At 44.0% G+C, this 22,525-nt stretch overlaps 2 protein-coding genes across 2 annotated transcripts in view; both read left to right on the top strand.

The window, feature by feature from the left end:
* The window catches only part of CCBE1 (collagen and calcium binding EGF domains 1), a 96,514-nt gene extending 77,336 nt beyond the window's left edge, over positions 1-19,178 (top strand). Inside the window, exons 5-11 of the mRNA XM_064403572.1 lie at positions 413-550; positions 5,692-5,798; positions 10,729-10,849; positions 12,837-12,976; positions 13,068-13,103; positions 13,635-13,670; positions 15,181-19,178. Coding sequence (XP_064259642.1) covers positions 413-550; positions 5,692-5,798; positions 10,729-10,849; positions 12,837-12,976; positions 13,068-13,103; positions 13,635-13,670; positions 15,181-15,414 — 812 coding nt within the window. The 3' untranslated portion in view covers positions 15,415-19,178. The remainder of the gene's footprint in view (positions 1-412; positions 551-5,691; positions 5,799-10,728; positions 10,850-12,836; positions 12,977-13,067; positions 13,104-13,634; positions 13,671-15,180) is intronic.
* Positions 19,179-20,997: 1,819 nt separating this feature from the next.
* On the top strand, positions 20,998-21,953 carry MRPL17 (mitochondrial ribosomal protein L17). Its single transcript, XM_064402948.1, has 3 exons — positions 20,998-21,230; positions 21,356-21,424; positions 21,509-21,953. The coding sequence occupies exons 1-3, from the start codon at positions 21,057-21,059 to the stop codon at positions 21,764-21,766; spliced, it is 501 nt and encodes a 166-aa protein (XP_064259018.1). The 5' UTR covers positions 20,998-21,056; the 3' UTR covers positions 21,767-21,953.
* Positions 21,954-22,525: the final 572 nt, after the last annotated feature.

Genomic DNA, 22,525 nt, shown 5'->3' with positions numbered 1-22,525 from the left:
AAACTAATCCTTGGGGTTTGATTCAGATGGCCAGTATATAATTCAGTATATAATTCAGATGGCCAGTATATAATCATTTCCATGTGGTCATGCTGTGGCTAGTCCTGCCTTGCCCTGCATGGTTTGCCATGCCAGGGAGCCACAGGATTGAGCTTTGCTTGTGAGCTTTTCAATGCAAGGAGACTTTCAAACAACGTTCACTGATAAAATGCCAGGTGTGTTAATAATAATAATAGTGCAGCTTGCCCAGAGTTCCAGACCAAAGGCTCCATCTTCAATTGCAATTGTGGTTCTCCAATTACTTGTTTGTTTAACCACAAAATCTCTTTTTACCTCTAAAGGAAGCCTTTTATTCTGCTGGAGGTCTGAAACCTCCAGCTACAGGACATTTTTAATTTCTGCTTCTCTCCAGATATCGATGAGTGTGCCACAAGCAATGGGACTCTGTGCTCTCAGATCTGTGTCAACACCGTGGGCAGCTACAGGTGCGAGTGCCACGAAGGCTATGTCCGGGAGGAGGATGGCAGGACATGCACCAAAGGAGATAAAGGCAGGTGCCAGTGCACACTAAATGTCAAATGAATGCCTAAAGGGTTGGTCTGTCATGAAGAGGAACTGCTCCCAGTGCTGCTACACTTGGAGCTGGGGGTCACAGCTGGGATGTAGCTGATGCTCCTGGGGTATCCGGGCAGTTCGCTGGGCAGCTGAGCACCTGTGGAGCAACCCTGCCAAACTCTGTTCTCCAATGCACAAGTACACTGGAGGATGTGGAAGGCATCTTCTCCTAGGGAGGCAGAATGGCTGAATAATTAAATTTACCATTACAGCTTCAGTTAGAGCATTCCTGCTGGATCCAGTTGCTAAAAGCCATAGTTTGCTCCAATACCAGCCTGGATTATAACTGTTTTGTGGTCCAGAGCTAAGGAGACATAGGAAAAAGTCTTACCAGATGAAGAGCCTTAAAAATTTTCACTGACTTCACCTGTTAATTAGATAATTTCAGTAACTTTAATTTATATTTGCACACCCACATCTGAGATTAGTAAATGGCCCTGGGTTGGATGGCTAGTGCCCCTCGGCCCTTAGAGGCTCAAAAACTATGTGCTTGGGGGTCCAACACATTTTCCAAGCTTTGCTTAAATCAACTTCTAAATTTCATTGACCAAGACCAAATGCTGCTGACCTACAATTATGTCAAATTGTGTGTCCTGTGGCTGGAGGTGTTTTTTTTAGGTTTTTTTGGTTGTTTGTTGGTTTTGGTTTTTTTTTTTTTAATAGAATGTAATGGGAAAGGGGTAAATGTAAGGGCTTGTTCTTGCATCTCACTGTTGGTTCAAAGTATATACATGTGCTGTGCACAAATTATTTTAAAGGCTTTGACCTCATACTAGTTATCGAATTACAGCATTTAGAATACTACAGAATAGATACTGGTATGAACATTTTAAAAGAAAGTAGGAAGAGAACAGAGGTCTGGAAAAAAATCCCAACAACTTTTGATGAATGGTGACTTACCACAGGTTCATCAATTAATGCCTGAATGTGGTATCACAGTGTGAACCAAATCCCACCGGATGGCCAGAGCAATTTATAATTTTGATTTTCATCTGAAAATATGTAACTGGAGCCACTCCATTAACTTTAATTATTCCTTGTGGTTTTAATTTTTTTTTTCCTTATCAGAGTGTGTGTGTGTGTGTGTGCATGTATGTGATAAATAACCTAGATAGTCTCCCTACAAATAGGAGAGTTTTTTAAAATATCCCTTTGGGTAGTTCAAATTTCTTTATACAGTAATATCCAAAGCATTTAGGATAACCAACCATTCAAAATATTCAAGGCTATGGAAATTATTCTACTGTTTGAAAACCACCATTTTTACAGTGAATGTACAGGGCACATAAAAATGTCAGTTCCAGCAGATGATCTGGAATGAAATACCCAACATCTCTCCAGATATCTCCCCAGCCAGCTGTGCGAAGTAAAGAAGGATGCCTTCTGGTCAGTTACCCCGCTGTACTGCAGTAAATGCTGGGAATTTTCAGAGCTCTGGTGAGAAGGAGAGCCGTGTCCGCAGCTCATTCCCAGGAGAAGGCTCGTGCAGGGAACCAGCTGTGGCGACGCTCCACCCCGCGGCCAGCCCCAGCCCTGCACCGCATCCCTGCCAGAGCAGCTGCCTAATAAACACATCACTCGCTTTTCATCGCAGCCGCAACATTCTTGTTTTATTTTAAAATTCAGTGTAAGAGGCAAAAGCACGTTAGCCTTCTCCATTTCTAACGAGGGCGCGTGTTTTCCTCGAGGTACAGCCGTGTTCTCATTGTTCCATGCCCAAGGGATGCAATTCAGACCTTTTTTTGACCCTGTAAGTGGCTGTAATGTGGTCACCTTTTTTTTGGCTCTGTAAGTGTCTTGACAGCGAGCTTTGGGTTGGTTAGTGGACACAAGAAGAGGGAGCGTTTTTTCTTGCCTCCGCAGTAGCATTTGATGGAGGCAATGCAGAAGTAGGCAGATGAAACCATCTCAGCGGGCTGAGCCCAGATAATACAACACAGATGATCAGCTCGAGAGCCTCCATGCAAAGACCGCCTGCAGAAGAGCTCCCGCAGAGCTCTCCCCTGCCAGCACCTCCTCCTCTTCCAGCACCAGCCAGGCATGGCCTCCGAGCCCATGCACAAAGAAAACACAGCACTCCCCCACGCAGATCTCTTAGCAATAGGTGCCACAGGGCTCACCAAGATTAAAGGATTCCCATCAAGTGTAAGCTAGACTTTGAGTTCTGAGAGCCTGTATGAAATGGGGCTGCTTTAGGGCTTCTTCAGAATGATTTCGGTTTCCTTGTGTAGGTCTGTGCAATGGGAACAAGTTATGTAAGTGCCTTGCTCAGTGTTGGCTCAGCTGACCCTGGTAGGTGACCTTGGTTTCTGCACCATGCGTGGGTGGCTCCATCTAATGGCCTTTTGTCTCTGCTGGCCTGTCCTAGGTGACTTCTGGCTTTATCCTCACTTTATTCTGACTTTACTCATAGTTTGGTCCTGATACAGGGTTGGATGGGGGTAGAGCAAATGTTTGATGGATGACTCCTTCCCCGGGCAAATCATCACCTCTGTTTGGTATGAGTTAGGGGGATTCCACCTCTCTCCTGAGATGCAGCTCATGCTTGCTCATACAAGGATCTTGGACTTCTTCCTCCAACAAGTAAATCCAGCCAGCTTTGTGGAAATCTCACTGGTATGACATTTCCCAAACATTAGCTGATCCCCCCAGGATTTGTCTCCGTGGATTGTTACAGCCCTGTTTTATCTGTACTTGTCAGCCCCATGTGTCACATCCTTCAGGAGGATGAACTGGGTTTTATAATGAAACACAAGGCCAAACTCGCCGCTTCTTAATCTGCATATAATTCCACAGATTCTGGTGGGATTGCATTAGGTTTCCAACAGCAGAGGCTCTGGCAGTTTCTCCACATGACTGTGTGTTGCTTTCAGCAACATTTCCTAACACAATGATAGAACTCATTTGGTGAGATAGCTATTAAAAGAATTTTTTGTTGAGACCAGTACAAAATCCAGACTTTATTGGTCTTTGAAAAACAAAGAAAAAAAATATTTGGGTTTTTGGGTTTGTGGGTTTTTTTTTTCCTTATGGCTCCATATACATCCCTCTGTAACTCCTACACAGGTCCAAAAATGGGCATGTCAAGACACTAGGGTTTTCTAAAGGAAGATGAGAAATTGGAGAGGGAAGAAGAACTCCACAATAATTGACTTGTGGTCAAGAGCAAATTTATTTTACAGAAACGTAAAGTCGTGTCTTCATTACAGCACATCAATTCCCTCTTAAAGAAAAAAAGCCCTGCATGGTGCAGATTATTTCATCTACAAGAGAAAGGTTTATGGGCAAAGAGGTTTTGGAGGCAATCAAAGGCAAAAATTATTAGCATTAGGGATATAGGAGAGAGGAAGGAAAGCAGCAGATACTATGTATTCCTGTACCTTCACAAAAATGCTGGAGGAGGTCTTGTGGCTAAATAGTTTTGGATCTAGCATAGCTGAAGTTTGGTGAAATTCTGTTCTGTGCTGTGTAGAGTCCATTGGAAAACACCAAGTAGGCCCATCTGGTCTTAAATCTTGGAGCCATCTGAACACTGCACAGAAAGCTGATCAGGTACCAAACCTGGGGAAAGGGCTGGGAAGCTCAAACAGCACTGTGCTTACTGCCATAAAAATGGTAAATAATATGTGTAATATAGTAAGGCTGTCAGATTGCAGCCATGGGAACAGGCAGCTCATGACTGGGGAAAAAAACAGGCCTTTGTGCCCAAATTTTCCAATCAGTTCAGTACTAACAGCTGTCTTAATACTCCTGGTTATTCCTGCATCTTGTCCTTACATCTCTCTCCTAACTGAGTAGCAGAGAAGTGAGGTTAATTTTTGTCTTCTAAAATCAATACATCATTATAGCCAATGGAATAAAAAATACCTTCCTATAAATATGTGCATAGGTGGTCCATAGACAGCAATCAGATGGTTGCAATCTTCCATACTGGACCTTGCAAAAAAATCAAGTAGCACGTAATATTTTTATTAGAATATTTTTATTAGAATTTGTTATATTATTTTATTTGTATTAGAAGCTTCAGGGTTAATTTCAAAAGATGCAGATGTTTCAAAATCAATACACATTTCTGAAAATATGAAGGGCATTTAATCCAAGAGACAAGTGTAGCACAGTAACTCAGCACGATGCAGTTGATCCTTTTGGAAGACTTTGAAGATTCCCTGGCTTTAACAAGAGCACCTGCAGAGTTTTTCCATTGTGGGACATGCTCTGAAAGGTCCATGCTCAAACACACCCAGCAACCCTCCCAGGTAACATCATACATGGCTACATATCATATGCAAAGCCTCAACAGACTTGATATTTCTCAGCAATGTTGAAGTGAAAAAAGTCACCTAGCATTTGCCAGTATGTGTCACCCTGTGGTTTGGAAACCAGATTTGTCTTTAAGCAGACATCTGTTACAACAATGCTTGTTTGCTTGCAATGCAGAACTGCTTGGCTGTGTATGGTACTGGGAAAAGGACAAAAATAACATTTGCAATATCTCTCACAGTTTGAATAATTTAATGGATTCTTGAAAAGATCCTATTCATGCATAGTATCAACAGATGTGACCCTTCCTCTTGTGTGGATTTAAATCCCTGCTATTAATCTTAATCCCCATCTCTGCTCAGGCTAATTCCATCACATGGAGAATAACCCATGATGATAAAGAGCAGTTTGTGCAAAATGAGCGAAACAAGCATATTCTGAGGGATTTTACTGTAATTTATAGCATATGAAAATTTGCCCTTCAGGGAACTGTAAGTCAGTTCAGATCTATGGGGTTAGTCTACCCTAAACAAAAAGATAAAAGAAGGGGTGTGAACTTTTCCAGGTATTAAACAAATGAATTCTCTGTGGACTGTTAACTGGAAACAGCTGCTTTAAAAATGTGCTCAGAGCTGTCCCTGCAAAGTTTCTCAGCCTTACATAGAAATTCACAGTCAAAGATTTAATAGTGGCAGGATTCCCTTCTCTTTTCACAGTCTGGGGAAATATAACAACCTTCAAGTTTCTTTTGCTATCACTTTATCAATTTCTTTCCTTTGGATCTTTGCATTTATAGTGGAAACTGCTTTCTTTCAGTTGGGCTTCCTGAGAAATCTGAAAATGTGGCGAAACCGGGGACATGCTGTGCCTCCTGTAAGGAATTCCATCAAATAAAGCAGACGGTTTTACAGCTGAAGCAAAAGGTATGAACACTGATCACTCATGTCTTTACCAGACCTGCATGTTTTACAACAACTGAGGTTAATTTCTATGTTTGGAGCTGTCACTGACATGTGGTTCTTGTACACACAAAGAGAAGGGCAATATATTTTAAAATCATGTAGGAATGATATCTCTCCCTTATTCTCCTGTACAATTTGTAAGCAGATTGCTCCCCAAGTTCATGGAGCTGTTTTACCAAAGCTGTTTTACCAACAGAGTCTGACAAGCACCCTTCCCAGGCTGAGCCCAGGTTTCTTGGCTATCTGTGCTGGCCTGAACTTTTCACTCACTCTGAATGCACAGGATTTTGGACATGATCCACGTCTAGAGGAAGCACATGCAAGACATTTAATAGATGTGGGAAGATGATTTTTCATTAATAGGGTGCTGGTACAGGATTCTTGCCAAATAGGTGTGGCACTAAACAAAAATACCACTAGCTTTAAATATTACTTTCCCCTTAAAAAAGAAAAACCCTAAGTCACAAACCTTTTGGTATTTTTTTACCTATCCCCTTGCTAGTAGAGAACAATGCATTTAGAAGCTTTTCCTGGGCTTTAATTGCTCACATATGTAGCTTTCTTTTGCATTTTAGTAGTGCAATAAGGAAAAGAGTAGTAGTGAGATAATGCAAAGACACAGCCTCAGATTTGGAGAGCCATATGCAGGGATGCAGGTGTAATGCCTTTTCTGGTGGCATCTCCTTAGAACACTAAGGTTCTCTCAAATTGAAGTTCTCTGTAGGAACATTCTCAGCAGATCATGCTGACAGGCTGTAATAATTTCTCCCAGGGTACTCAATTAATTTCTTTCCATTGTGTCAAAACACAATTTGGTGTATTCACTCATTGCATTTGATGTTACTCATTTATATTAGGAAGAAAGAAATCGTCCTCATTAAAGTGGAATTCATTGAGGTTGGAGATACTCTTTATCTCCAAAATCTCAAAACATCATGTATTCCTTCTGAATCAGTATGAACACAAACATGGAAGTGATCATGTGTGATGGAAATTCTGTTTTTCAAAAAAATGGTAGCAGAGAGGTTAAAAAAGGATTCATGCCTTTGAGTGGCTGTTTCTCCAGCTGTTTTCCATGATGCTGAGCAGGCTCACACTGACCTCCAGGGAAGGATCTGGGGGTCACATTGTTGGCCACATTGTTTGCTCGAGAATTGATTGATGGAATTAATGAGAGGTTTTTTGTGTCTAACTTTTACTGTTAGATGCTTGTGTTAAAAACTCATTCCAGGAAAACTCAGACCATTGAGACCTGTCACTGTAGGCATTTGTATAGTAGCTGTGGACAAATTAAGCAGCTCACTCTTGATTCATAGCTAAATCCTGTCATAGTCCCTAACTTAATTTTTCCCCCCATATGCCCCTAGTGAGGCTTAATCGACTTGGCATCCTCAGAGGGAGCCCACTGGGTTGTGTTCCACACAGAATGAGCTGAAAGAGAAGGTTCTCAATACCCTCAGCAACTGTTACCCCACAGAAAGGAGTGTTTTTGTCTGTGCTGAATGGAGACCTGGCCCCATGGTGCTTCTCTGCCCAGGGAGACACCAACCCTCATGTTTCACCAGCCACCTCCCATGGCCAAGCTCTCCTGGGGAGGACATCTCTCAATAGCTGTGGTTAAAGCTGCTCTGTTTTGCATAGAAAAGTTCATTTCTGTCTGCCAGCGAGATGGTTTTTGAAATGAGTCTTCAGTCTTGTGGTTAAGGCTTTCAGATTTTATGAACTTTATTGAAAATTGTGGTTAGCAGAAAAGCCTGTCATCCAATGAGGTGCACTGTCCTGATAGACTAGAGGTCTGTGGGCAGGCCTAGGTTGATCTAAGACCTTGATGAAAGGAAGAAGAGTGGAAAGCTGAAAAAACTGGGGGAAATATATCTGGCATGCTGACACACAGCCAACAATTAAAAGAAGAAAAAACTAGTAAGCTTGATCCTACTGCACAGATGAGTTTAAACATCTTAATTAGAAAGCCATGTTCCACATCACTCTTGACAAGCACTGTCCAATTTTCTAAACCACAGACCTCCTAGAAACTATGCAAAACTCCAAATGCAGCATGCAACACAGCACATGGAAGACTTGTTTCTAGACCAGCCTTTCTTTATAATTTACCCTTGCTAATATTTGCATGCACATGGGAAAAATAACCAAAACGTTATTTTCCAAGGGCCATTAGGATTTTGAGCTGTAGATGGAGAAAGCCAAGGTTACCCTGGACTAGGATCCTGGTTCAGTTAAAAGGTGAAACAGAAATTAGGCCAGTGAGTATATCCAATAGCTAAGAGGATGTGAGTCAACAACAAAAACACATGGTTTGGCCCAGTGCATGTAACAACCATTTTCTGGCCAGAAGATATCAAAAAGCAGTGAGCTAGACCAGAGCCTGGGTATTTTGGCACTCTTAGTGTGTACTTCAAGTCCAGCTGAGTCAGTGGGGAAGCATGCAGAGACGCTTTCACAGCAGCTATGTGATTTCTTTTTTAACTTACTCAGTTTTTAGAACAGCCTGGCTGGCAGGAAAAAGTAAATATTTAAGCATCAGAAGGGAATACAATTCCAAATCCACTTCATGATGAGTCTTTGCCACTAAGTGCACCTTTTTACTCCAGTCTGACCATTTGCAGTATAACCTGAAGAGTATTCATGGCTGGGTCTATGTACTAAGTGACATCTATTTATCAACTGATATAGATATAGATCCCCAGAATAAGATATTTACATGCCAGCTAAAAAGAAGACTTCAATTAATCTACCACTCAGTTGTGGCCACCTCTAAGGAGAAGCACTCACTGATAACAGTAAAAATATTCTAAAAAAAACTACTTTAAAAATATAATACTCTCAGATAGCCGCAGGATTTGACTTTTTGTCTCTGCTTTATCTTGGCAGCATTGGAACCGCAGAGTCCTTGACTGATTTGTGTCATGTAGAGGAAATTTAGCACCATGGTCCTTGCAGGCCTTTCCTTTGTATCCAGCCAGGAGCCTGCTCTGGACAGGACACACCTCTAGGAAACAAAGCTTTGCTGACCAGAGCCAGCCAGTAGATCTTCCCATGCTGATCACAGTGAGTCTGTGAGAGCCCCCAGCTACTGGATTTTCCTCCTCAGCTCCAGGGGTAGGGTGTTGTGTCCCACAGAGGAGCTCTCTATGCTCAGCAGCCCCACAGTTTGGTCTGTGCTGCCCTGGCTGGGAAGTTGGCTGAGAAAGCTGCAAGGTCACTGGTAAACAAAACACAGGTTTTGCTTTGAAAAAACAGAGATGACAGCTCACCCCAGAGCTATAGATGTGCTGAATCCCCATTTTCTGTGTGAAAAGAAAATTCATAGGAGTGAGAATATAAGAAACATCCTGTGGGACTTCTGTGAAAATATGAGTTCATCCTGTCATGGATTTCTGCAGGGGTGGAGTGAATCTACCAATTTTTTGCTAAGTTTACATCATGACTCTTAATTTGCCTATAGTGCAGTCATCTGGTTTTTGGAACTGCAATTCTCTCCAAAACCTAACTCACAAGTAGCTGATAAATCCTTGTGTTCCTGTCATCACATTTTGAGTTCCAATCTCAAAATCAAACTGGTGTTTCAGAAATGCCACCAAGAATTATCTCAGCATTTCCAGCTTTTTTTTTCCTGACTTCTTTTTCTCTTCAGAACTGTTCTGTGCATTCAATCCCAAACTACAAGCAGCACACCCTGCCTTCAAATTGTGATCCCTAAGCAATAACTTGTTTGCCAAAGGAAATTTTTCCCAGTTCAAGTAGGTACTACAGGTGCATTACACTGTGGTTTTTTCCTGTGCATTACAAACATTAGGTTTCCAGTAATGGCAGAAGAATGTATGTCAAATAATTACAGAAATAGGTAAGAGTCTTAAGAACAGCCCAGCTCAGAGAATTCCAGATAACTGATTAAAAGCTTTGTCAAATAGCAGGAATCATCATCTATATTATTCAATGCAGCTCTCACAGGCAAAGGCTGCAGAATTCAGCATCAAATTATCCAATGAGCCAAATTCATTCAAGAGGCAACAAAGTTAACCCAGGGGTAGGCCTGCACTGCTATTGCTGAAATAGTTTTCCAATTTGGCAGTGCAATATCCTAAGGCTACATGCACCACTAATAAACTTCTTTCCTCACTGCACACCAGCCTCCTGGCTCCTCCAGGCACCCTTCAGCTGATTCTTATGAGACTAAACTTTTGCAGAACATTTCTGAATTATTAAATATATTCAACTGGATAGATGAAGGTTTCACGGATAATTAAACAGATAATGGATAATTAAACAGGTAATGGATAATGGCAGTTTAAACTGTAGCTTGCAATTCCGCTTGCATTCTCACTTACTTTATCTTTGTGGCTCTGTGCAGAGCAGATCCAGACACCTGATGGGTTAAACAGTGTGGTTACTTTCCAGGGCCAGATTCACAAAGGATTTAGGGTTCTCATTAAAACCATGAAAACTTAGTGGCTTGTGCAGCAATTCAGGACTTAAATGTCTGAGCTAATGTTGCCCTGAGTAAGGCATTAAATGAATAGAAGAAACTTCAAATAAGGAAAAACAGGTTTCCTGAGAAACAGGAATGAGACTCAAGTTTTTCAAAATTCGTTGCTGTATCCCACCTGAATTTCCTCTGTTGGATTGGCTTGGAGTATTTCCACAGTGACTTGAAAGGTGAACAGACTCACAGAATAAGGATGTTCTTCTGATTATATCAGTCAAGGATATGAATAAACTCATTATATTTTCCTGAAATATTTAAATGCTGTTTGTTCACATGAAAGCTTAAATAAGAATGTAATTTTTCTGGCTGAACAATGGAGGTCTTACATAGATTTTTTTTTTTTTTTTTTTTTTTTTTTTTTTTTTTTTTTTTTTTTTGTCTTGGCAGGTTGCTTTACTGCCAAATAATGCTGCTGACCTTAGCAAGCAAATCACTGGTGAAAAAGTGCTTGCCTCTAATGCATATATCCCGGGGCCCCCAGGCCAGCCTGGCCAACCAGGCCCTCCAGGTAATACCAGAGGGGTGGAAATGTGCAGGATTGTTGCACAGGAATGTTTAGGACTAAAAAAGTAAACTTCAGTCTGCCAGTGTGATTTCATATTCCATATCATATGATTTCATATATTTCACAATTTTATTGATATATTATGTTTGCATTTGTGCTAAATTAAAAAAAAAAAACCACAACAAAACAAGAAAACTTTGTGGGTGCTATGGTCAGCCTCTGCCAACTGTCTGACATCATCCATTGTAACTCCATGTGTTTCTTGGCATGCAAGTTGTGTTCGTCCTGTATGTGTTAAATTTCTTCCTCTCCCTGGGATATCTCACCTGCTTCTGTTGTCATTTTCTGTATTTTAATCCTGTCTTAAAACACTCTCCGTTTCATTTCAGCAATATCTATTGCTTTAGCTCACAGTCAGTAGTAGAGGAAAAAACGTGCTTTCAGTTTGTTGGAGTTTGTGCCAGTTCTTTTATTTTCCCTTGTCTGATTTGCAAGGATTCATCTGTTGGTTTTACGTTGTATCCCAGATTGAAAGGAATCTGAAAAGTATAACTCCACTCACACCTTCTTTGTTAAGTTATAGTTTGAAAAACTGTGAAAAACAAGAAATCCTAAAGCCCAAACTTAATCCAGACACCTTACATCTGGTAGCCATCAATATTCAAAATTTTGCAAATCATGTTGAATGCAGATCTAATTTTGGGTCAGCAATAAATCCAAGCATTGTGCTGGATTTCAGCAGGATTCTTAACAGAGTACTGGCAAATATTCCTTATGAGGATTGATTTACTCCCTCCTGAACTTCACCCCACCTTCCCATTTATACCCCCTTTTGCAATCTTGCTTTGTTTTCCAAGTCATTATTTAATTTTCCTGGAAGGTGAATATCTTCAGTCTTCAGTTCATCATAAGTGCTAGGACAGTATGTTTAGAAGTTCTGCTACTGACTCTGAGGGGTGGAGTGGGTTGTTCTGCTGTTCCTCCAAGGTAGGCCTGGCCCTGCAGGTCTTCCATCCACTGGGTTTCTCCTTGACTGAGCTGTCCGAGGTACTGTAGAAATCTGAAAAGCACCCTAAAAAATCCCTTAAAACCCTTAAAGCCCTTGCTCACATCTTCTGCTGCCCCCCCCACCAGGGAGAGTCCCAGGGAGTCATCACTGAACTTGAGTCTCCTTTTGAAAATCTGTACATATTCAGTCCTGCTGAATGCTTTTTACTCTCTGCCTTTTATTCTCTATGTTTTTCACTTGCCCTCAGTATGAAGAGAAGTGTTTCCTCCTCTAATCATGAAGTGTTTCAGCTAGTGACATTTTAACAGTCTTTATTGTCTGCAAATGTTGTTTCAGGTGCCTGATTTTCTGGTTTATGTTTCCTGCTGTTTCTCTTGAGCTAAACATATGTTTTGTTGCCTGAGTGCTTCCTAAAAAGTAACATGCTCTGCTGAACCAGAGCATGTTATATATTGCAAATTATACAAAGCAAAATGGAAGAACAGAGCCCCTTTTCCCCCCAATACATTGGCTATTGCACTGGGCAAAAGAGAAGTGGAGCCCCTCACTGGAAGGAACTTGCTTGTGTCAGTCATGTAGATGCCCATGACCCAAAATTCCCATGAGTTTTCTGAGGATTTCTTTTTATGAAATGCTCCTAAATGTGATTTGTTCTTCTTTGTGTGAAAATGAGGCATTTGTGCTTTTCTTCTCATTCCCAGTCTGTGTTCCTAAGCACCTGGCAGACTCGAATTCTTGTTACAGACAAAATTTAATTGTTTGGTGGTCATCTCTTGCAGCGACTGTGACAAGGGTTAATGATGTCTCAGATAGCTGCTGATGTGCAGATGCAGATAAACTGGTTGTGTTGTTGTGGATTTGGGTGTGTTTGGCTGTGTAAGCAGCCCATTGGGTCTTTAAAAAAAATCATTCCCCACTTCTTGCACTGATGAAGTGTTGTGAAGGCTTTCCCTGGCAGGTAACTTTTGCTTTTGGTTTCAGGGCCTCCAGGACCTAAAGGGAGTCAAGGAGCTCCTGGACTACCTGGACCTCCTGGACAGCCAGGCCCTCGTGGATCAATGGGACCAATGGGCCCATCTCCAGACATATCTCACATTAAGCAGGGCAGACGTGGCCCTGTGGTCAGTATTCCTGTCTCCTGCCATGCACTGCACAAGTGCTCTCAGCTCCACAGCTTCTCACACACTTGTGATACTTTCTTTTCTCTTGCAGGGCCCACCTGGCGCCCCAGGGAGAGATGGTAGCAAGGTGAGGAGAGGTACTAATTTCCATAAGATGGGCACATGCACATGTGAAGTGCAGGCTTGCTAGAGAGACTCTACACACTTGTAGTCACACCCTTTTACTGCCTCATTTCTTTTGTTAAGATGACAAAATTGTCCCACTCCTTCATGTCATCTTTCTGCTGTTTTGTGTTTGCCATTCCTAAAGTCTTGCAAATAGTTCTGCCAGGCTTTTTGTCATACTGAATTATTTTCTTTCTCTTCAGCTCTTTTCGTTTTTCCATGAAGAAATGTTGATGCTTTAGCCCTTTTCATTCATTGTTAATCCTTCCTGTTCATTTATTCACTTGTTACTGTCCAGCAGAAATATCAGAAATGCCCCATTCTGCTCCCACTAGGATCAGCAGCAATTTCCTTGCATTCCTCCTTCACTCCCTTTTCTTTTTCCAAACAAGCCGATGATTCTTGATCTGGGGACAGTAAATGAGGCTGCAGCAGCAAACTTTTTAAATTTGCTTTAGTCACAGCAAACTAACTGAGGTGGTATTGATTACAGGGGGAGCGAGGAGCACCAGGACCAAAGGGGATACCTGTAAGTATTCCACACAGGAGGAATTTCTACAACAGAGTGATGTTGACTACTACAGGTCAGCCAACAGTTAAAAAAAACCAAACACCTACTGTGATGAGATAACAGATAATTTACATACACAGAAAATGTTGTTGGAAACAAAGTAATTACCTGTTTTCATTCAAATGTTTTTGCCTACAAATCTCTTCCCTTGCTGGGTGTGTGACCCAAGGCAGTATGTCCACCTCTGCCTTACAGTGGCGCTGAGACACATTTGGCAGGCAGAACCATGCAGGGTACTACTTAGCACAGTTCCTCTGCTCCCCATAGGAATTTGATCCCTGCTACCTTTTAAAATCCTGTCCCTCACCTCTCTCAGATTAGGGAAACTAGAGGTTTTGAGTTCCAGAAGAAGGAATGAATACTGGGAATCTGTTTTCAGGTGAACTTGTTTAAAAAAATCTGTGGGGTCCCCAGCACAGGAAGAACATGGACCTGTTTAAGCATGTCCAGAGGAGGCCACCAAGTAGATTAGAGGGCTGGAGCACCTCTCCTGTGAGGAAAGGCTGAGAGAGCTGGGATTTTTCAGCCTGGAAAAGAAAAGGTTTCAGAGTGACCTAATGGCATACCTGAAGGGAATCCACAAAGAAGATGGAGAGGGATAAGGGCATGTAGTGACAGGGCAAAGGAATGGCTTCAAGCTGAAAGAAGGCAGGTTTAAATCAGATATTAAATATTAGGATGTCTTCTGTGAGGGTAGTGAGACACTGGCATAGGTTGCCAAGAGAAGCTGTGGGTGCCCCATCCCTTCAAGTGCTTAAGGCCAAGCAGGATGGGGCTCTGAGCAATCTGGTCTATTGAAAAGTGTCCCTGCCCATGGCAGAAGTGCTGGGACTACATGGTCTTTAAGGTCCCTTCCAACCCAAGTCACTCTATGATTCTACACATTTATTTATGGTATTTTCTCATTGGTGGAGTTGATTTTTAAGAGTGTGCCTGGCAGAGTGTGCTCAGTACTAACAGTTTATTTTACTGTTACTAAAAAGAAATAATGAATTTCTAAAATCAGATACTCTCTGCATTGTAATTACCAGTATATTTAGTAAGTGATGGACAGCAGCAAGGTTACCATATTGAAAAGACACTTGACAAATAAGGAGTCTTAAAAGAAATTATTGATTGATCATTCTAAGAATGTAATGTACGTCAGTTTAATAAGCAAGAAGACAAGAAACCAAGATTAATCTCCTCTATTCCCATGAGGTCTGAAGATATTCTTATGAAGCAAAGGAATTGTTAAGTGACAAAAGGGCTGACCATCTTGTAAATGTAAGCAATTTCTGCAAAAACCTCTGATTCTTTCAAAAATTGTTTCCTGATCAAAAGTGGTTAAAAAACAGACATTAGCTTTTGGCAACTGTACAAAGCAGAATTTTACTGAACAGCCCCTGCAGGAGTAAGTCTATCAGACAGTTTGAAAACTGTAGGAACAAGGTGGATTGTTACTAATGGCAGTGACTTGTGACTGCAGGGCCCACCGGGTTCATTTGATTTCCTATTGCTGATGATGGCAGACATCAGAAACGACATCGCTGAGCTGCAGGAGAGAGTGTTTGGACACAGGACTCATTCATCAACAGAAGAGTTTCCATTACCTCAGGAATTCACAAACTACCACGACACAGTAGACTTTGGATCCGGAGAAGACTACAAACCACGGGCAACATCCAGAAACACCAGGATACAGAAGGCAGATCAACCTTAGCTATTCCTACTGAAAAACAAAGCCTCTTTAGAATTATTCAATATTAAAAAAAATGCACTGACAATGTAATATATATATATATATCTATGTGTGTGTGTATATATATATATTATTTCCCATTTTTCTTTCTGCTTTTCCTGAACCATGCTGCCTGTACTGTAGCTTTCCTGGTTCATGGTAGCCTCCTTGCAGAAATTCCATACTGCCAAGCCTGCACTGTGCTTTGTACCTAGACTACCAAAAAAACCTTCTTAGCATATAGTATGATTAAGGCATGCTCTAGCTAATAACACAGCCCACAGCATTCCATCTGCCTACTTTGCATTCTATGTCCAAATTACCCAGTACACAAATTTTGCCAGGGACAAAGGGTTAGCTGAACATCATCCTTGAATTATGTTGATAATGAACACCTTGATCCACAGTTACTTTATGAATGCATATGAATTATACCACTAAACTCAAATCTCCAGCTACTGTCCCCAGGCTTAGGAGAGTGTGAGAAGTCGACCCCTGTTTCACAGCAGAGGCCATCTGTAAGTGAGACATGCCTTCTATTATGCCTCATCTAGGCAGAAAAAGGCAAAAAACAAAAAAAAGTTGAAGGGTTAAACAAGGGTGCTGCTGCTTGATCAGTAAATTATTCGGCTTTGTGTTGCTAGAGTATTGTTCAAAGACAGTCAAAATGCATTTTTTTTACCATTGTCCCACTGCTCAGTGTGAAGGCCAGATAGCTTTCTCAACAGATTAGTGTTGCATACATTACACAAAGATAATCAAGATAAAGGGGATGTTTAAAGCAGGAAACCAAATCAAAAGTGAATCAAGCAGGTTTATTGGCAAGAATGAAAATATATCCCAGCCTTGCAGAAAGAGTCAGGTTCTGACCTCCTGCAGGTACATGTCTTCCTTGGTGAAATTCTGAAGTCTGAGTGAAATCAAGACCAGAGAAAGGCCTCATGTTTGCAAAGAGCTTCCACCTGTTTAGTTCCTCTGCTGCATGAGGCCAGCCTAAATGGCTTTCACCAAAATGGAACACAGAGTGGCAGTGTGTTTGGCTGGGTGTATGAGGAGTGTGAGTAGGTGCAGGAGTGCACATGACAAAACATTCAACTGGTACGAGGATGGCTAAGGTGAGGTACTGCACATGGGATCCTATACTTGTGAATGGGGATAAAAGGGGGTGCCCTTTATTTACACTGGAAAATTGGATGCACAAGTTATACCATACCTCATGGATGATGTATGTTGCCATTTCTTTTGCATTACTACAGCTGCTGAGGACTTTGCCATGCTTAGAATATAAAGGAGTATATTAAGCACAAAATGTCAATGTTGCGTCTGTGTAGCTGCTACTTCTACAGTATGTTTAGTGTTTGGTAGTGTCCATGTCACAAATGCAAAGAGAAAATTGTTACTTTGCCAGTTTTTCAGGGCTTGCATGTTCTAGTAGAATAAATACAGGTAAAAATATAAGAAGGGTCTTTTCAGATAATACGCAAATGTTTGGATTCCATTCCATATTCTCTGGGCCAAAAGACAGCTGGGGTAATCCTGACAGCATCAGTGCAGGTCACACTACATAAACAGCTGGCTGTCCAGACTTTTCCATAGCTTCTGTGTATTGCCTTAAGAGGATGTGTTCATTCCTGTAGCCATTTCCCAACGTCTCACTGCCACTAAGCCACAAGCCAGGGCATTAGCTTTTAAGAACATGAGTGTTCTGTATTTCTTTTATGTTATATTCTGTATCAGTATTTACCAAGCAATGCCTAAGTCGTGGGGATAGCTGAAAAAATATTATAGTGCTTTAACCCTGTGGTCCTTGGGCTTCTCCTCTGTCTGGGAGGAACTCTGCCAGCAGCTGCAGATCCAAGTAATCTTGTGAATCACATAATAAGGGAGACTTGAGGAAGGGACCTGTGTCCAAAAGAGGGATGGTCTTATATGCAGCAGGCTGGAAAATCCTCAAAGATAGCATGAACTGAGGCATTTGTGTCTTATTGTCTTAATTTGAAGCAGGCAACTGAGTATAAATTACGTCATTTATGAATATGCAATTTTAATTAAGCTTGTTAAATGTCAAATGTATTTTTAAATCTAGCAAATTACGGAACCCTTGCATGTGTTTACCACTGTGCCCTGCTGGATCAGGCTGGTTCCCACTAGAGAATTAGTAGCTGCAGGTTTTTGACCATCAGATACTGAATGATCTACCTTCTGTTAGATGAGTCACTTCCTACGTACAAACTAAATACTATTGCCCACTGCCCACAAGGTGATGTATTCTAAAAAAGGCACTTATTTTAGTTCTGAGTTCTGCTTTTCAGAATAGAGGCACATACCAAATGAGAAGTTCCCACAGTTTGACCATTAAATTTCAGGAGAGCTGACAACTGCCCTGCTATGTAAAAGTGCCTGGGGAAGAGCTATTCTGACAATGGACCAGAAAAGCAGATAAAATACATATTTTGCTGTAAGTACAGCAAGTTGTCCTACAGATTCCTGAATATAAACATAGCACATGTTTAAACATACATGCCTTTCTGAATGGAAACCTCAATGACTTCCTTTTCTGGAGCTGGCATCATTGACTTTCACAGTACTTAAAAAAAGAAAGGTGACAGAATGTGTTCCTTGGGTTTGCCCTTGTCGTTACCCTCCTCTGCCCAGATTTCCTGCCTCAAAACTGTTTGAGTCCCAGCAGCAAGGGGGGAACACTGTGGCAAAGACCACTGGACATGACACAGGAATTCCTGCAGCAGGGAGAGTCCCTCTGAGCAGAGCTGGCTGGGAAGGGTCAGCCTTCTGACCCAGCTGAGATCTTTGCATGGAACTTTCTCATTTCTGATTACCTGTGTGGTAACTCATAAAACATTGTATCAGCAACATTTCATTCAGATTTTGGGGTAAACACATAAAGGTTCAGGAAAGTGTAATTTTCTTCAGCATACCGAATGTTTCATAAAGCCAGAGCAGAGGAATCAATTCCAATCTTAAGTTTTGTTACTGGTATCCAGACAAGTCATTACCTTGCAAATTATTTATTACTCTGTGGCTCCAAAAATAAACTCTCCCAAGAATCCAAAACAAGAAAGTAAACTTACTACACTCATGGCTAGTCTCATTACCAGGCTTATGCACATGACAACTTTGTTTCATATAAATGGTATGTATAATTTTATTAGAAAGAAATATTATTTTGATGTTAAGACATCAAATTATAAGCAGAAGGATAATAAAAATTGTTATTTTATTAATATTAGAAATATATTTAATGGGAACATTTGCAAGAGTGGGTAGTGATAAGAAAATTCTGAATGTTAATGGGTTTAACAAAATCATGAATCTTGAAAAATGTTTTCTTTTCAATACTGTGCCAAGTACATAAAGGTTTAGTCTTTCTTGCAGAGCTGTAGTTCTGACACACAATAATTCCTATATAGTCAGGCTAAATAAGAAAAGGAGAGGAAAATTGATTGTAAATGGAATTAGGATGGTGCCTGGAGTTGCTGTTAGCATCACAGCTTGCCTAGCCTTCTGCCTAGAAGTATTTCAGAGTTAATGTACCAAGTCCCAGAGCAGGTGGGGGTGGGGTCCAATTCTCTGTTAATTTCACACTTTAAAAAATCCATATGTTTGTTCCTTTTACACATTCCAATAACTATACTGTTCACTTTATTTATATATAAAATACTAAAGTGTGTATAAGATGACTGTGATTTTATGATGTATTCATGATAACAAAGATATTTTTTCTTACACTGTTGGTAGCTGCTTTTTATTACACATTGCCCTTTCTCTGAAACACAGATCCGACTCCACTGCCAGGATCCCCGATATGCCGGAAAAGGTGTAAACAAAGTTAAACGAAAAGTATCTATAAAACATAGCGTAAAAAAAGGGGGGGGGGGGAGAAAAAAATGAGAAAAGTTAGGACAGTCATAGTAAAAACTGTCTTCGGTTGGACTGAGGATCCTGCTAGTAGTATTGTTCCGTGACTGAATGAGGATAACAGAACTGTCAAGAATTCACGGAAAGCAGGATCTCAGTCACTTGATGTGCGCATTTGGGGAAAGGCCGATGGAAGTCGTATGACGTGATGCAGTCCTTTTAATCAGTTACAGTTTGGTGTATTAAAGCCAGACATTTTAAAATCTGCTTTTTAAATTAACTTACATACGATAGTTTTAAAAAGAATTCACTGAGGACCGCCGGGACCCTGGATCGCCGCGGCGCGGCTCCTTCGCGCCCGCAAGCATCTCCCCGCTCCGGCTCCCTGTCCCGGCTCCCTGTCCCGGTTCCCTGTCCCGCTCCCTGTCCCGGCTCCCTGTCCCGGCTCCTTGTCCCGGCTCCCTGTCCCGCTTCCCTCTCCCGGCTCCCTGTCCCGGTTCCCTGTCCCGGCTCCCTGTCCCGGTTCCCTGTCCCTGCTCCCTGTCCCGGCTCCCTGTCCCTGCTCCCTGTCCCGGTTCCCTGTCCCGCTCCCTGTCCCGCTCCCTATCCCGGTTCCCTGTCCCAGCTCCCTGTCCCGGTTCCCTGTCCCGGCTCCCTGTCCCGGTTCCCTGTCCCTGCTCCCTGTCCCGGCTCCCTATCCCGGTTCCCTGTCCCTGCTCCCTGTCCCGGTTCCCTCTCCCGGCTCCCTGTCCCGGTTCCCTGTCCCTGCTCCCTGTCCCGGTTCCCTGTCCCTGCTCCCTGTCCCGGTTCCCTGTCCCGCTCCCTGTCCCGCTCCCTATCCCGGTTCCCTGTCCCAGCTCCCTGTCCCGGTTCCCTGTCCCTGCTCCCTGTCCCGGCTCCCTATCCCGGTTCCCTGTCCCGGCTCCCTCTCCCGTTTCCCTGTCCCGGCTCCCTGTCCCGGTTCCCTGTCCCGGTTCCCTGTCCCGCTCCCTGTCCCGGTTCCCTGTCCCGGTTCCCTGTCCCGCTCCTTGTCCCGCTCCCTGTCCCGGCTCCCTCTCCCGTTTCCCTGTCCCGGCTCCCTCTCCCGTTTCCCTGTCCCGGCTCCCTGTCCCGGTTCCCTGTCCCGCTCCCTGTCCCGGCCCGCGGCTGCAAAGGCAGTGCCAGCAGGGCGAGGGAGGTGATCGTGTCCCTCTGCTCAGCATGGAGCGCTGTGCCCAGTTCTGGGCTCCGGGAGCGGGTCCAGTGGAGGGTGGCAAAAGGAATTAAAGGGCTGGAGCGTCTCTTATGAGAAAAGGCTGAGCGAGCTGGGCATGTTCGGCCTCCGGAGAAGACGACTGAGAGGAGACCTCATCCACGTCTGTCAGCGTCTCAGGGAGGGGTCAGGGGATGCACCAGGCTCCGAGCAGCAGACACGAGACAACGCGCCGAAACTGGTGCACAGGAAGTCCCCCTTGAGCAGGAGGAAGAACTTCTTTACTCGTTCGGGTGACCGAGGACGGGAAGAGATTTCCCGGAGAGGCAGCGGAGTCTCCCTTACCCGAGATACTCAAGAACGGCATGGACGCGTTCCTGTGCCGTGCGCTCCAGGACGGCCCTGTTCGAGCTCGGAGGCTGGAGCGGGAGTCCCGCCGCGGAGCCCCTCCGAGGTGGCCCGTTCCGGCCGTGACTACAGTTCCCGGCGCGCTGCGCGGCGCCCGGGCGCTGCCGGGAGGCGGCGGAGGCGGCCGGGCGGTCGGTGGAGCGGCGGGATGCGGCTCTCGGTGGCGGCCGCCATCTCGCATGGCCGCGTGTACCGCCGGCTGGGGCTCAGCCCGCGGTCGCGCCTGGACCTGCTGCGGAACCTGGTGACAGCGCTGGTGCGCCATGAGCGCATCGAGACGCCCTGGGCGCGGGCCGACGAGATGCGCGGCTACGCCGAGCGGGTGAGCGCCGAGCCGGGCCGGGCCGGGCCGGGCCGGGCCGGGGGGCGGCCGAGCCTCCCTGACCCACCGCCTCCTTCCTCACCCGCCGCCTCCTTCCTGACTCGCCGCCTCCTTCCTCCCCGCAGCTCATCGACTACGCCAAGCGGGGGGACAAGGACGAGCGCGCCATGCGCATGGCGGATTTCTGGCTGACCGTAAGTACCCCCAGCCCCTTCCAGCTGATCCCAAGTACCGTCCCGGCCCGCCGCGGCGCCGGGGCTGAGCGTGCCGCCCCGCAGGAGAAGGACCTCATCCACAAGCTGTTCAAGGTGCTGGCGCCCCGCTTCCAGCCGCACCCCGGCAGCTACACGCGGCTGCTGCAGATCCCCAACCGGGACGGGCTGGACCGCGCGAAGATGGCGGTGATCGAGCTGAAGGGGAACCCGCTGCCGCCGCTCGTCCGCCCGCGCCGCGACTCCGACAAGACGCTGCTGAACCAGCTGCTCAAGGGCTACCGGCAGGACGCGCAGCGGGCGCCCCGCGGCACCCCCGTCTAGAGCCGCGCTGCCCCAGGGAGGGGAAGGTGTGGGAGGAGGGCTGGAGGGTGGTGGAAGTTGCCACGGTGAGGGCTGGTGAGTTTGTTGGCTGCTTGCAGTGGTTTGGAGGCTCGGCAGGAGAAGGAGATCCAGCTAGGAGCCCTGATGATTGGTGTTTTCTGTGTAAATAAACTTTGTTTGGAAAGTCCGTTTGCTTGTGTTTGAGTTGTGTTTGGTGAAGTATTTAGGGTAGAAGTGACCTCTGAAGCTATCAAATCCAGCCTATGATCAAACACCACCGTGTCAGCCACACCATGGCACTAAGTGCCATATCCAGTCTTAATTTTAACACCTCCAGGTGTGACTGGGACCATGACTCCATCACATCCTGGGCAGCTCATTTGTGTCTATTCACCCTTTCTGTGAAGAAATTCTTAATGTCCTACATAAACCTCCCCAGCATAATAATTCCTGTGCTTGTAAGTTAATAGTTTTTTCCAGAAAAATGGATTTGCCAACGTGTGTTCTAGGAGCCAGTGTTCAGCATTTCAGGATGGGAAGTTTGGTGAGAAATAAGATACTTCTGCTGTTTAAAAATCACCGAATGCAAATAGCATGGTAAGACTGAGCTAAGTACTATAAAGAGACAACAAAAGAAACTTGTCTTATGAGGTGGTAACAGGCATGTGTCATAGTAATCTAGAAAGAGCTTGACAGACCCCAGCTTCAGGGCAGAATTGCAGTAGACATCTCTATTACTCTATTGGAACAAAAAGGGGG

Source organism: Passer domesticus, chromosome Z (genome assembly GCF_036417665.1).
Source record: "Passer domesticus isolate bPasDom1 chromosome Z, bPasDom1.hap1, whole genome shotgun sequence".
Taxonomy (NCBI): domain Eukaryota; kingdom Metazoa; phylum Chordata; class Aves; order Passeriformes; family Passeridae; genus Passer; species Passer domesticus.
Note: the sequence above shows the minus strand (reverse complement) of the source record. Positions and strands in the feature narration are given on the sequence as shown.